The 14584-nt window shown below is 38.9% G+C and overlaps 2 protein-coding genes across 4 annotated transcripts; both read right to left on the bottom strand.

The window, feature by feature from the left end:
- Window positions 1-1724: 1724 nt before the first annotated feature.
- napepld (N-acyl phosphatidylethanolamine phospholipase D) lies at window positions 1725-11112 on the bottom strand. Of its 2 annotated transcripts, none has more exons than XM_044186509.1 (10): window positions 10866-11112; window positions 7536-7611; window positions 7154-7267; window positions 6770-6910; window positions 5469-5693; window positions 5245-5348; window positions 4918-5083; window positions 4629-4777; window positions 3984-4098; window positions 1725-2985 (listed from the first exon to the last, which is right to left on the bottom strand). In XM_044186509.1, exons 1-10 carry the CDS (start codon window positions 11003-11005, stop codon window positions 2854-2856), a joined length of 1362 nt encoding a protein of 453 aa, XP_044042444.1. In that variant the 5' UTR covers window positions 11006-11112; the 3' UTR covers window positions 1725-2853. The 2 variants fall into 2 exon arrangements, with proteins under 2 accessions (XP_044042444.1, XP_044042445.1); XM_044186510.1 differs by lacking the exon at window positions 10866-11112 and adding an exon at window positions 9655-9987.
- A 540-nt stretch (window positions 11113-11652) lies between these two features.
- yeats4 (YEATS domain containing 4) lies at window positions 11653-14234 on the bottom strand. Of its 2 annotated transcripts, none has more exons than XM_044186511.1 (7): window positions 13989-14234; window positions 13629-13748; window positions 13435-13546; window positions 13147-13241; window positions 12775-12864; window positions 12487-12574; window positions 11653-12322 (listed from the first exon to the last, which is right to left on the bottom strand). In XM_044186511.1, exons 1-7 carry the CDS (start codon window positions 14037-14039, stop codon window positions 12153-12155), a joined length of 726 nt encoding a protein of 241 aa, XP_044042446.1. In that variant the 5' UTR covers window positions 14040-14234; the 3' UTR covers window positions 11653-12152. The 2 variants fall into 2 exon arrangements, with proteins under 2 accessions (XP_044042446.1, XP_044042447.1); XM_044186512.1 differs by having other exon boundaries at window positions 13435-13501; window positions 13989-14226.
- Between the last annotated feature and the right edge of the window lie 350 nt (window positions 14235-14584).

The raw sequence follows: 14584 nt of genomic DNA, 5'->3' as shown, positions 1-14584 counted from the left end.
GTTAGATAACATTTTACAGCAATGGTTAGATTTACAGCGAAGGGAAATAAAATATGAGACAGACAAAAACAGTACCTTGTGTTAAACTCTCTTGTGTGATAATAATCCCCTAACTCCTACAAACCTATACCTGTTGCCAGTCTGCAGTCCCGCTATACAGTCTTTACTATTTTGACACTTTTCCTCACCAACAGCTGCTGTTACCGACAGTAATGTCAGAAACTATGCCCAGGAAAAATTAATGTACTTGAATCTTTATGAAAAGACAAATGTGTAATTTATTATTAAACTACAAATGTGAATACATTAGATACCAACATTACTTTTGTTGTAGTACTCATGCACATAAACACTAACAAAAGTGATGCGCAGTACTGATATATTTTATTTTATATCTGTACATTTAGAGTAATAATGTGTATCACATAATATGAAATAAGATTATACTGTATGTACATTAATTAGGGGGGCTGATAAGACATGTAGAAAACAGTAATTTGTTGTTATACTGAATAAACCAGTCAGTGTCTGAATTCATAGATCAACAAAAACACATTACACTGTAGGTTCAACACTGTTTGACATGAAAAGAACTGTATTGAAAAACTTTTTACACGTCTCCCTAAAATGCAGTCGATTAAGGAAGACTTTTTAAAAAAAATAAAAGTAGGTTTAACTTCTTCATTATTTCTTCAATTTATGGGCAGAGCCTTTAATCAGAAGTGCATTCATTAAGTATATTTGACCCCAGTGGAAATCGGTGGTGGAAGAAGTCCTCAGATATTTTACTTAAGACTTAAGTAAAAGTAGCAATACCAGTGTAAAATTACTCTGTTACAAGTAAAAGTCCTGCATTCAAACTCTTGAGTAAAAGTACAGAAGTATTAGCATCAGCATATAAAGTACCAAAACCAAACATACTCATTAAGCAGACTGGCCAATTTCAGAATAATATATAATTATAATTAGTGATGCATTAATGTGTCAGCATCACTAATGTTGCAGCTGGTAAAGCTAAATTCACCTACTTTATAAACTGCCAGAAAAACCTAACCTGTAATAATGCATAATAATTTATTAGTTATTTTGTATTATTAATCTGAATCTGCAAAGTAACTAATCAAATAAATGTAGTGCCATTTAAAAAGTACAGTATTGGCTTCCAAAATGTAGTGGAGTATAAAGTAGCATAAAATGGAAATACTCGAAGTACAAGTACCTGAAGATTGTACTTAAGTACAGTACTTGTGTAAATGTACTTAATTACTGGTGGGAATCAGCCGCTAACCGTGGCAGTGTTAATGTAGCCCACATTACATGTATTATGAACAGTGTGCACTTTGGCAGTGTACACTGTATCTTTACAGACATCACGGTTTAAGAGGCCAATAGAAATGCAGAATCAAAAGACCAGAATATCTTTATGCCTCATTTTCATGTTTAATGTAAAATCCCCACTTAATTGTTGCTGATTTAATCAAAATGTCTACCAATGTCTTTTTTTTTATGTCCACTTTGGGGCTCCAAAGTAGGAAACTTTGGAATTCTGCCTCAGGACAAAATAGTCAAATACTGTTAGAATTGTATACTAAATTGATTTTAAAGTAATCTTCTATGATTACCTAAACTGTTTTTTTTATATACCTAGATGTCTAATGGAAAACAACTGTAAGGTACTTTGTGTTTCTGCTGTAAATCGCTGCTGACAACAAGAAACAAACACATTTGAAATGCAAAGTATATTTAATTCAGTGACATGCGTCAAGTGCAAACCACAGTTAACAGTTTGGCCTTGTAGTTATAACCAGGCTACTAAATTAACTCAACATTGTGCTGTCAACTGTTCGTACATTCTGGCTTTAAAGATACAGCATTAAAAATAAAAAATTAAATCATTTGAACAACTGAGTACTAAAATGATTCTAGTGTTGCTCTCTAGAGCAAATACATCTGTTGACTTCAGTTCTAACAAGTGAAAATATGAATGATCACACTGATAAGCAAAGAGAGAGAAAATGTCTTTGTACTGTGGTTGCAGTGCATGAAGCTGAACCCAGCTCAACTTCTGCATCTCATGTAGTTTTGGGTTGGCCAGAGTACATTCAGAAAAACCCCCAAAACCTTTGTAATGTGGCATTACCTAGCACCAATCTTTGAAAATCACTACTCTAAATAACTTCCTAAAAGTTTGTTTTCTCTTCTATATTACAGCTCACAGCATAAAGCTGCATCACACTGCCTCCAGTCCAGCTTCAAACCGAAGGTTTGTGGTTCAACTACATACTTTATCTCCATTCAAGAGCACTGGTTACTATAGTAACGTGGCACCAGCACCAGTTACTCCATCTGGGTTTAATTATCATTGCATTTTACTTTTTTTTAAAATTCTGATTTGTTGATTTTTTCAGAAAGTCTGAAAAAGAATTAGTCAAATAAATCCTATGTTACTTGAGACTAACCACACTGTACCAACACTGGGCATCCCGTAGTAAGTGTTGACGGCAGAGTTAAAATCTAATACCTTGTTTTTATGAGCCATGAAAGCAGCTGAGCTTTGCCTAAAATTACACACACACACACACACACACGAGTAAACCTAATGAATGCTGCCTACATGAGTCACAGCTCACGTAGGCAGCATTGCCCACCATGACAATGGCACGGCAAACATTCAGTATGTAAACGGCTTTGCAGAACATTTGAATTTCCTATTTTCAGTTGGGATAAGCTGCATACATATATGCATTTCAAACTTAAAATCACTGAAGTCCATCTATATATGATTTAACAAAATGTTCTGCACTTTGTTACAGACACAAATGTAACTTGGCCCACAAAACGCTCCAGGGAGGATCAGTCGAAGACGTCTCCTTTCTGTGTCGCTATAAGGCGAGACTCCCCGTGATGCAAAGTGAAGAAGGATTCTGGCTTCAGTCCTTTCTGTTCCAGGGCCTGTCTGAGACGAACCGGCGGCTCCAGGTAGTACTGGATGATGGAGGGACCAGAGAAGAAAAAAGAGTATTAGAGACTATCCTTGAGCATCACCGTACTTCAGACAGGTTGATTCTGGTTCAGTGCTGCATGTTTTTGAGTGTTTATGGCTTTTGTCAACTCATCTCTAATTTTCCAACCACGGCAGTGAGCCAGAGGTTGCATTAAACTGTTAGCTGCAGAAATAGTCATGCAGCTTAACGAACAATGACACCTTTGTTATGTTGTGTTACCAGAACATAATAGTGTCAGCACTTTTTACCTCTGTGACACACAAACTCTTCGGGCTACTGTGATTTATAATAGTGACCAACAAAAAAAATTATAGTATTGAAATACTAATGTTTAAAACATTTGATTCCTCCTAACATTTGCCAGTTTTAGGTACACCTAGCCAAACTAATGCAGCAGTCCTGCAATAAATCCCTTCATGAAGGTTCTAATATTTAGTTTTTGTTGAAATGGTTTCAGAGAGGTGTTAATTCAACTTGATCATTTGGAGGCTGCAGTTTGTGGTGCTTTGTACAGGAGGTGTTTTGTTATTTAGCCTACCCTCATTGATAGAAATGGGGTGGACAAAATAACACTTGTCAGTATAATGCAATCCAATTCAGCAGAGCCACAAACTGCAGCCTCCAAAATTGATCATGAAGTTGAATCTCCTCTTTTTAAAGCAGTTTTAATAAAAATTGAATAACTTTCATGAAGGTAGGATTTATTTCAGGAATGTTGTATTACACGCCATTAGTTTTAGTTAGGTGTACCTCAAACCGGCGACCGTGTACACTTTAATTACAGAATTTCCTTATTTATCACAATTAGCTGAACCTCTACTTGCTTTGATTTGTTTATACTTGTGTGTTAAGGAATAGTTTGACATTTTGGGAAATTCACTTTCTTGCCAAGAGTTAGATACCAAGCTATTCCTTTAAACCACACATAAAGCATCAATTAGTCAATATCTAAGTAACTGTATATCTGTATACCCCTACCTCATAGGCGAGAGCAAAGGTCCCCCAGTGAATGGCCACAGACTGTTTGGCCTGAAGGTCTTGGTGAATCTGAACAGCCTCTTCTGGATCTACATGCTGCCCCTGCATCATATCCCTGCAAAACCAAAGATTATTCCAATATGTTTGTCTCTGTAACGAAGGCTGTGAATGGTCTTTTTAAAACCTTCAATGCTAATTCATATTAATACATACAGTAACAAAGACTTTGATTTGTACAGTATTTAAATTTAAAAATCACACAGAAAGGACAGTGTTTTACACTCAGTGGCTGCTCCGTTAGGTACACCTGTACAATCTGATTCAATCCAGTACAACATCTGCCATAAATTCTACCTTTACAAAATTTGTAATTTAAACTATGTTTATTACTGAGCTCATAGTTAAAGGTGGTGTTGTACTGGTCTACATCTTGAGATGGGAAGAATATTAGAAACACCACAATATAATGCAGTCCAGAACACCACCACTACCTGCCTAAACATAATTGAATTAACACCTTTGACAGTGTCAACAAAAACTGGGTAGACTTGGCTGGCTATGGCAGAACAGTTGCATTAGATTGTGCAGGTGTACCTAATAAAGTGGACACTGAGTGGATGCGTGTGTGTATGTTATGTACAGAACCTAGGTAGGTAAGCTCCGATGGGGATTGCTGCGAGGTCAAACGGTCCGAAGCGTCGTCCGATCTCCTGGAAGGAAGAGCAGTAGCCGGTATCACCGGCGAAGAAGAATCGATGGTCCGGACCCAAAACAGACCAGCTGCCCCATAAAGACTGAGAGAAAGAGACTTGTGTTTATGTGCTGAATATGCTTTGAACTTAAAATAAAAACAATATATGGTCTCATTTGTCTGTACTTTTATAGTGATTGAATAAAAAAATAATATTCAGTAATCGATGTAATGACTTATTACCCTGTTATCGTCCAGCGCGGTGCGTTTGCTCCAGTGCTGAGATGGTGTGCAGACAAATGTGACGTCGTCATGGCCGGGGACACAGTTCTCCTCCCACCAGTCCAGCTCCATCACGTTCTCGCAGCCCATCTTCGCCAGCCAGTCCATCAAACCCAGGGGCACAAACCTGTGAAACACACACATTAACACATATTTGGACTTACTTGATATAAAAAGGCACATGTGATTTTGTGAGTGTAAACTGAATACATGAACTACAATTGATGAATAGAATTAAGACTGTGGATCTCAAATCATTGTTGTTGACTACAGATCCACCACACTTACCAGCGTAGCTCCCCTCCAAAGCGTGCATTAAGGCTGGCCACAGATCCAGCATCCAGATGGTCATAATGGGAATGGCTGATGACGACAGCGTCGATCCTGGGAAGCTGTTGGCAGGAGGATAACAAATGAAACCGAGGTATGAAGGAAGCAGCTACAGAAACAAGGCCTGGGTCAAATATTATGAAGAGGTCTTTGCTTTGGAAAATAAACAAAAAGTACTAAACCTGTTCCACAGTGCAGGGGGGCCCTCGGTACCTTTTGGGCCCCATGAACTGGAACGGTGAGGCCCTCTGGCTGAAAATTGGGTCCGTCAGAATATTCAGCCCGTCCATTTCGACCAGAACCGTGGCATGACCCAGCCAGGTGACTCTCAGACCTGGACCTGAGTCAGAGAGGTCTGGGTTCTGGACGAAGTATGGTTCCATCACTGGGAGCTCACTGTCCAGAGCCTATGGCAACAGAGAAGGTGAGGCAAAGAGTTGGGGGGTCACAAGTATGAGCAGAGAGAGGAAGAGGGAAGGATACAGAGGGGAAAAAGGGAGAGAAAACAACCACATACTGATTATGAGGAATAGAATGTTTCAGTCAGACTTCATCTGATCATACTTTTCAAAAATGAACAGTAATCTCCTCTAACCCTAATAACAGAGTCACTGCTCTCTACTCTGCAAATGTTACAGTGCTGCACTGTTTGCTCCTCTCTAAACACAGGAGTTAACATGTCTTTGTTGCTGCTTGCAGGATTTATTTATGATAGACAGCTAAAAAGCTCTTTGAACAACTTACTTTTGTGTGACTTGAGTTTCATCTCTTCCCAGTATTTATGCACGTCTTTTACAACAGACACACAATATATTTACAAAATGTTGCGAGCTACCTTTCCTTCATCAAACTTTTGCTCTATGACCTCTCTGGTTGTTGATTTCTACATCAATTCTTATAGGTTTTATACAACAGCAAAACACTGTGCAATTAAGGGTTAAACATTTTTCTATTGCTGTGTGAAAGCAGCCTTTGATGCCTGTTAAGCTATCACTGAGCTCAGCAAAGTTTCCACTTGGAGCTATAAATACTTTGTGGGTTGTAAAAGTCGACAAAGGGCAATGTTCCTACTAACAGAGGTGGGAAATATATATAATATTATATAAAAATACTGATCACAATAAGGTTAATACATGTGAAACCATTTATTGGCTTGAACAAATTTGGTACATGACAATACAGAAATGTGAAGTATCAATTTAACCCAGACAGTGTGAAAATCAACATGTTTTGTGCTCTGCAAACTATAAAATTTACTCTAAGGGGGCGAGTTTAGGGTGGAGTTGTCCTCAATATCATCCACTATATACTGTATTAAAATGGGAAGGTTACATTTAAAAAAACATCTTTTTACTGATTTTAGATTACCAATCTGACACTAATCATTTAGTGAAGCCCTATTGGGACTTATGTGACATTATGGAACAAAGCTGAAATTGTAGTCAATAGCAAACTGTCAAATTTTAATCCAATAATTACCCACCTCTTTACTAGTTGGTACATTGCTGTCATTTTTATCCAACAATAGGAACCTGAGCAGGGTGGTGTAGGAAGGGAACCGCCATGTGGGCCAGGGGTTGGTCCAGCGGCCATGTTTGTCCCGACAGGACTTCGTCACTTCCTCCTACAATCAAACTATTACATTTTAGCCATTTATATTGGGATTTAAATAGGGCATTTCAAACGTCAGGTTAAAACACAATACACCAAACACAACAGGTCGAGAACTGGAGAGACGGAATGTTGAGGGGGAAGGAGTTTATGGAAATGAGGAGGTTTGAGTTGAAGGCCAAAGAGGTGATGTGTGTGTTTCAAGTAGAGGAGGTAGTTTCAGGGGACGGGAGGATGACGGGAAGTGAGGTTTTACCTCCAGCCGGTAGTCCAGGCGGAAGCTCTTGCGGGAGGAGCGAGAGGAGCTGCTCTTCCTCGGGGTCTGAGGACCCACCTCTCCACCCTCACCACCTCTCAGCACTCCACCATCCTGGAGTAAAAGGTACAAACACAAACACACAGTGATGGTTTGCATTGTGGTTGAAAAAAAGGTCTATTTTCAGCTTGATAGAAAATGTGCGACCACATTTGGACAGCTAACAACATCAGGAACACATATCCCCAGACAAAAAAGAAGTCTCCAAAATGAGTTTGGAAACACGCATTTCATGAAAAATGTTTCTCTCAAACAAGTTATAATTAACCATATATTACGTCTTGCTCTCATCTAGTTGTGAGTTGATGAGTAAGCTGCTCACCTCAACCAGGCCTTTTCTCTCCTCCAGCGCTGCTCTGTCTGAAGATGACAGCTTCTCCATGGGCTCGCCACCACACCTAGCACGTACAGACACACACAGTTATGAAGTGCTTCATAGTCAGTAGAACAGGTTGCGACAGTCGGCCCTTAAACTGTTCTTCTGAAGCAGCCAGGGGTCACATGTCTTGCTTAAAAAGTTGCAGCAGAAGCTGCAGAGGATGGCGACAGCATCACACATTCACACTAACAACCAGGTCACAAGTTGGCTCCTTTCACTGACCATAAATCTGCTGCAACGATAACAGAGCACATTTAACAACTGACAGTTAAACCATAATAGTTTGCATGAGACACAAAGATGATAATCAGACACAAAGCAAGATCAGCTTCACTGGATTCAAATGAGACTATCAGGAGTGACATTTTAGTGCTACCACAGTGCACCAAAGTCTCGCCCTTGTTTCAAACCAATCCTAGCAACACTTCCTAATATTGTGTCTCAGTTTTCCCCTTAATTTTATCTCTTAACATCTTGTTGGCTGGAAAGATTATGACAACTTGCCTAGTGAGTGTGGGAAATAAAAGTAAACAAAGAGCACTCTTTTTACTCTTTTACTCTTGTGTAATACTAATTCGGAAGTGACTGGTGTGGCGATGCATGCATGATACAAAAAGAAAGGTTTTCCGTATTAAAAAAAAGGCCACATTAACTACTGATACAAAGTGATAAGGCCAGACTGGAATCTTACTTACTTCCTTCTTGGACAATATCCACCTCAAACATGGTGGTGCAATATTAAACCTTGAGTTGAGCCCTACACTTAGGTACAGGTCTGCTTTCAGCTGAGCAGAAAAGGTAAAAATATATTTCTTCACTGTGAGGACTGGACTGAATGTGTGACTAAAGGGAATAATCCCTTCAGTAGGAAAAGTTGGAAAATATGAGAGTGGATTTGCCATTTTAGTTTCGGGGTAGGAGAAGAAACACCTACATTTACTAGGCACATAAATTGATGTTAGCACCTACGCACTCCAAAGCCAGCAAGCCTAATTACAGCCCTTCCTTATCCTGCTATTATCCACAGCAATCGCAGTGCAGTACACACCCTTACTAACTACTATCCACTCATGAATGATTTCTTCATGCACTTATACTTCATGAGAAAATGCACTTGAGGATGGCCTTCATTGCTTTCCCATATTGATTGAAGAGATGGGTATGATGTGGTCCGTTCGAGGCATGATATTGAAGAGAGGCTAACAGATGGATCCTGTCATGCTAGGAGAAATGTATGACTATGCCAGGTATACACACACCAAAGCAGTAATGCGATGGAAGCCCCACAGTGCACCTGCCCTTTTAGGGGAACTCTATGCATTAAAGCTTTGGTGTGCTGACTATGCACTCAGCTTCATGAATGGACTTAAAACTGCACACTACACACAGACACCAGGACAACAATGGAGCTCTGTGGACTACAACCAAACAAAGATCTATATACCCAGCCAGCGTGCCTGATGCAGACATATAAGCAAGAGACACAACCAGAAGTCAGAGTTTCTCTCTTTCTCTGTAGTCAAGTTGAATTAAGTCTTATTAAGTTATGAGACAGGGTTGTCTCCATGTTCTTTGAAGACAGTGTCCCGAAGAATGAGGAAACAAATTGCCATTGCTATTATCATGACTGTACATGACACACAAGTCTAAACATGAATGAATTAGTCTAGTCCATGTGATACTGACTGCCAAGCCATATGATAACCAGAGTCTTAATATCTTTAGACATCTTCAACTGGTTCCTGTTCAAAATGTGTTAACAGACATTGACACAGACAGGAAAGGCAGCAGCAACAATATTGACAAACTGAGAACCACAGAGGCTACATTATTAACTTCTTTGCCAAATACAAGAAATACGAAGCTAGCGTTATAGAATTTTTTTTTTTACAGAAAACTAGCCCAGCAAAATGTGTCCCTTGAGGAAAATAGCAGTGATAGCATAAGACTGATTAAAATGCCACCGGGTAACAATAAGGCCACCATACACTCACTGTCGAGTACCACATGCGTCGTTAAGGCTACAAAACATGCCAGTTGTTACTATTTTCATCCAACTTACCTGAAAACTTGAACACAACAGAATACCACCAGTTGTTTTCTTAGCGAGGAGACATGTTTGCTGCATTTACGTTAGCCCTATACTGAGTTAATACGAGCTGGGTAACATATTTAAAAGCTACACGGTTCCCTGAGCATTTCCCGTACAGTTTGCATTACAATAACATCTCTTTTAGAAACTAGCGAGTGGAAAATTAAATCAGTAAATGCGGTTGGAAAGATGTCTTTCAAAAGGTAAGACGCGGAGTTTAAATGCAGGAGGACGGTGAGGCTCATTAGTGGTCGGCACCAGCTCTGGTTCTCTGACGTCGGTGCAAAAACCCTCTGATCACGTGACCGCCCGACAAACTCGCTGTGACTGCAGGCTAAAATAAATAACTAAAAACGCATTCAAATAGAAACAAAATGCAATATATTATTTAGTATCGTAAAATAATAAGATTCTTACTTCGTCTGTAGAATCTTATTGTGTAGAAATGTGTAACTTATTACTTATTCTTGCAACAAGTACAGTTACGTTTATTATATTCTCTGTTATATTCTGTTATACATAATAATTTGGCAAAGAAAATGATCAATAATAATAATAATATGGTATAGTGAGTAGCTGATTTATTTCCTTAAATATATATTTCATTATTTCATTATCTCCTTATTAATTTAATTTAGCGAAAGAGATTAATACTTTTGTATATCTAATTTGTTATTCATGTATTTTATCACTTTGTTAATTATGTCATTGTTTATTTATTAATATCATTTTGACCCATCTAGTCTAAATAGGTATTTGCACAGAAAACGAAATGTGTAGCCTATGCTGTTTATTAAATATTTAAAATTTAGGGTTAGATTCAAATTTTAGTCCTTGATCCATTGTTTCATCTACCTAGAAATGAAATATTCTATGAAATACCCATGTTACATGAATTTACATTTTTAAGTGAACTACTCATTCATACCCACTCTCATTCACTGCTAAAGTCATTTTATGTTTGCATGTGTCATCAGCACTGACTATGTCACAGGAGAAAGCTGCTGGCACACTTTTCTACTTGGATAACAGAGTTAGTTTGGTCTTAGAATAGTTTTAGTGACAACTTAATAATCATTTCTACAAACCCTAGACAAACACACAGCTCTGCCAGGCTAATATGCCCCCTTGAGGACTATTGAGTTTTTGTACTATTTATACAAAACGTGAAATAGACTTACCTCGATATCCTCCTCCTAAAGAAGGAAACCTGGAGGGATCTTAACCCGAGCAGACAAACTGCATTCAGTCGCCCAGTGTATTTACTAAACTTACAGCTATACGCCGGCAACAAATGTACAGGCCGGAACAATGTCTCCATTCTAACTCTTTGTATTTGACCATATTTGCTTGAGTGTTCTGGTAAAGAACAGCCAGAGGACACAAAGTTGCATATGTGTCCAGCTTAAGGGAAGTTGTTCAGCGTCCCGACAGCAAAAGTTGTTTGAACTTCCTGCCAGATGCTTTCATGAACTCTCGGAAATCTGAACACCTAGGAAAAGTTTTAAATCAACTCTTTAGATACAGAAACGTTTATGTGAAGATGATGATTAATTTATTCATTTTTTTAAATCATAAAAAAGTGTCTTGTCGAATCCGGAAATGTTTGTAGCCTATTTATATTCTGGGGCTGCTCAATAGAATAGACACCCAATCTTGCCAATCTTTAAACAGCGATTCTCTATTCCTGAGGACTCTACTATCAGGTGTTATAGGAGTTACTTGAATCAGGGCAGGAAACTTGACCTTTTCATTTCAGTGGGTACCAACTTCATGGTTAAACTAAAAAACATTCTGCTTGTTTAAACCATTTCACACCCTGCTAGTTATCCAGCTGCACATGTGGACTGTCAGTGTGAAAGGGAGGGTCCTCCAAAGTAAATCCTCGCAGGACCAGGATTGAGAAGCAGGTCAGACTCAGAGTTTAACATGTTTTGCTCCATACCTGGCAGATCATGAGCTATCAAACACAGATTGAAATGTTTTATGAATCGACCCACATCAAACCCAAATGGTTACAGCAGAAGAAACAGATACATGCAATACTGTTAACACATTTACTTTATATAGAAAACCATAAGATCAGTAAAAAAAACAACAATGGAGCTATTCAGATTCAAAACTGTCCACACAAATGTGGATATCTCTACAGGTAGGTGTGAATATTATGGGGATGCTTCACTGATTCTGGCTCATCAGATCTCTGCTCAGGTTCACTTCAGTTATATACTATACTATGGAGAACACACAATTTTTGAAAATCATTCTTATGTCTTCTCTGGGCCGTGTAATACTGAGTGTTCGTGTGAAAAAAAAAAAAACCCACACAAAACTATCTTGTGTAATCACAAAATATGTCACAACAATGCCTTGTTTTTTAATCAGTTATGTGGTCAGAACACAAAACATGCAGGTTGTTCCCTACTGAACAATTGTGTGTGTGTGCGTGAGATGTGTTTGTCCATTTCTCAGTGCTCCTTGTGGTCTCCGTCCTCCTCCAGTTTCCTGATCTCTGCCTTCAGGTGGTTGATGTTCTCTCTGCTGGCTTTTAGTTTGTCTTTCAGCTCTGTGATCTCCTGGCTGGTTCTCTTCTTTGCTGCTTCCATTTTCTCCTTGGTCCTCTGCTCCAGCTCACTGACTGCAGGCACACACACATAAGCAAACTATGTACTGTACAGCAACGCAAACTAGATTTTTCCACTCATGCGGAGCACTGAGGTTGAAGTCAAAACTGGAGTAATGTGACAAAACTAATCAGTATATAAACACTTGTGTTTCTATGTTCATTGTGTGTTTACATACACTCTGTCTCATGCTTGTATGCTCCCAGGGTGAGTTGTCTTGATGTGGTCAGTAGCTGCTGCATCATGGCTGTGGGATCCTGGAAGATCTGAAAATTACAAAGAAAACAGGTGGTCATCTCAGTTTGCAAATCAAACTTCTACGTGTGTGGAAACTTTATGTAATTTACCATTTATGGTGACAAGATTAAATATTAATAGATACCTACCATTTTCACAGTAAAGGAACACAGAAATTGATGCAGTATAGTAACTGTGTTTATAAACTACAGCATGAAAGCAGGCGTACCATTTCATCATAGAATTCAGAGACAACTGTCTTCTTAGGCATGGCACTGGAGTCTGACTGGAACAACTTCAACAGATGGTATAGAGTCACCTATGACACACACAGGCACAAATTAATATAAGCATACACACAGGGAGGTAAAGTTCAAAATTAAATACTAATTATCGTCATGTGTTGAGTATTTACTATTAAGATGCAAAGAAGCTCAAAATATCAGTTAAGAGCCTTCCTTTTTGAATACCATATGTTAAAGCAACATACTAGTAAAAATGTACACTATGAAGATTAACACACAGTATATACAGTATTTTCAGCATTTAGTATGGAGCTGGGACACATTCTTTGAAACTGTCTACTAGTGGCAGCTCTCACAGGTCTCTCATTGGGGTCAATGAAGAAGATCTTGACGATGATCTCAAACTCCCCCCAGCCCGTCTCCGTAATCTCATATGGAGGCTTAGTCACCACTGGAAGGAAGAGAAACACAATGAGTTAGACACACAGAGAGTTCAGTCTGCATCCCGACTGAAGCTGGGTAAAACACCATAACAGGTACAGCCACTATACACCTGCCTATATGCATATGATGTATCATATTTTCTTCTTACTTTTATTGCATTGGTCATACATTCATACTTGCTATGTAAAAGGTCTGCTCACCTCTCAGTGGGTTACCATAGCTCTCATGTAGCTTGAACTGGATCTTCTTCACATAAGCGGACATATCCTGGAGGAACAATGTTATGTATTTACATAAGAAGACACCTTCAACCTGCGTGGCAGTAGAAGTGGTTGGTCATTATCTTTTCAAACATTTACAGTTTGTCTATGATGATGTGATCTGGACGTCTAACCTCATTTCTGTAAGGCTTCACGTAGACAGACCACTGATGTGTGTGTCCATCCTCCTCTCTCTTTTTCCCAAAGTAGCGGGCAACGTTCCCAAACACGATGGGCTTCACAATGGTTACTCCCTGCAGATCACAGAGGGAAGACATATCGAAGCATATGAACGTGTTCCGGTTAACATATTCCCAAATACAAGATGATAATAATAAAAAAAACAGAACAAAGAAACGGTGGGTAACGTGACATGAATCCTTCCTGGTGATTTTATTAACATTTCTTTGTTTAATTATGAAACTACTTAGAAGACGTAAAACGAGGCCATGTTCTCAACTACCCCAGACGCTTTTAGTGTAACGTTACGTTACCTTAACTCGCCCCCCGGAATCTGGACCGAATTCAGTCATCTTTTTGAACATAGTACGGTGGCAAGACAGTGAAGCTGATCCCGTAGTACACTCTAGACGACACGTCTTGTTCCACAGCGTGTATCCATATTTAATAAACCTGCCATTTGAGCATTGAAAGTATGCTTTATACAGCCAGCGACCTGGTTTCAAACTGCCAGCCAAACAAGCACCGGAAGCGACAAGTGTAACGCGTTAAGTTGTATGGTAGGAGTGCGCCATAAAGACATTAAGGTTCCGGCTGAAGAAGGCAATAGCGTCAGACAAGTATAATATTGCATGTATCAACTTTTTAAAAATATATATTCATTTGTAATACAATTTCCTTGTTTGCTCGCTCACTCACACACACTGCAAACGCAATTTAGCTTTCAGAAAGTTTGTTAACATTACTAATTAATTTGACCAAATTACTGTACTTTGACAAATTTCACTTCTTTACTCTTGGGTCTGATATCTTAATTCGCTTACGCAACCTAGTCAGGTCGAATTTGATTGAAAGTGGTGGGTGTTTACATCAACTATGTTAGCTGTTTGATCAGTTGAAACAGCTATTT

This window comes from Siniperca chuatsi, linkage group LG23 (assembly GCF_020085105.1).
Source record: "Siniperca chuatsi isolate FFG_IHB_CAS linkage group LG23, ASM2008510v1, whole genome shotgun sequence".
Classification (NCBI taxonomy): Eukaryota; Metazoa; Chordata; class Actinopteri; order Centrarchiformes; family Sinipercidae; genus Siniperca; species Siniperca chuatsi.
This window is presented reverse-complemented; position numbering and strand designations above follow the sequence as displayed.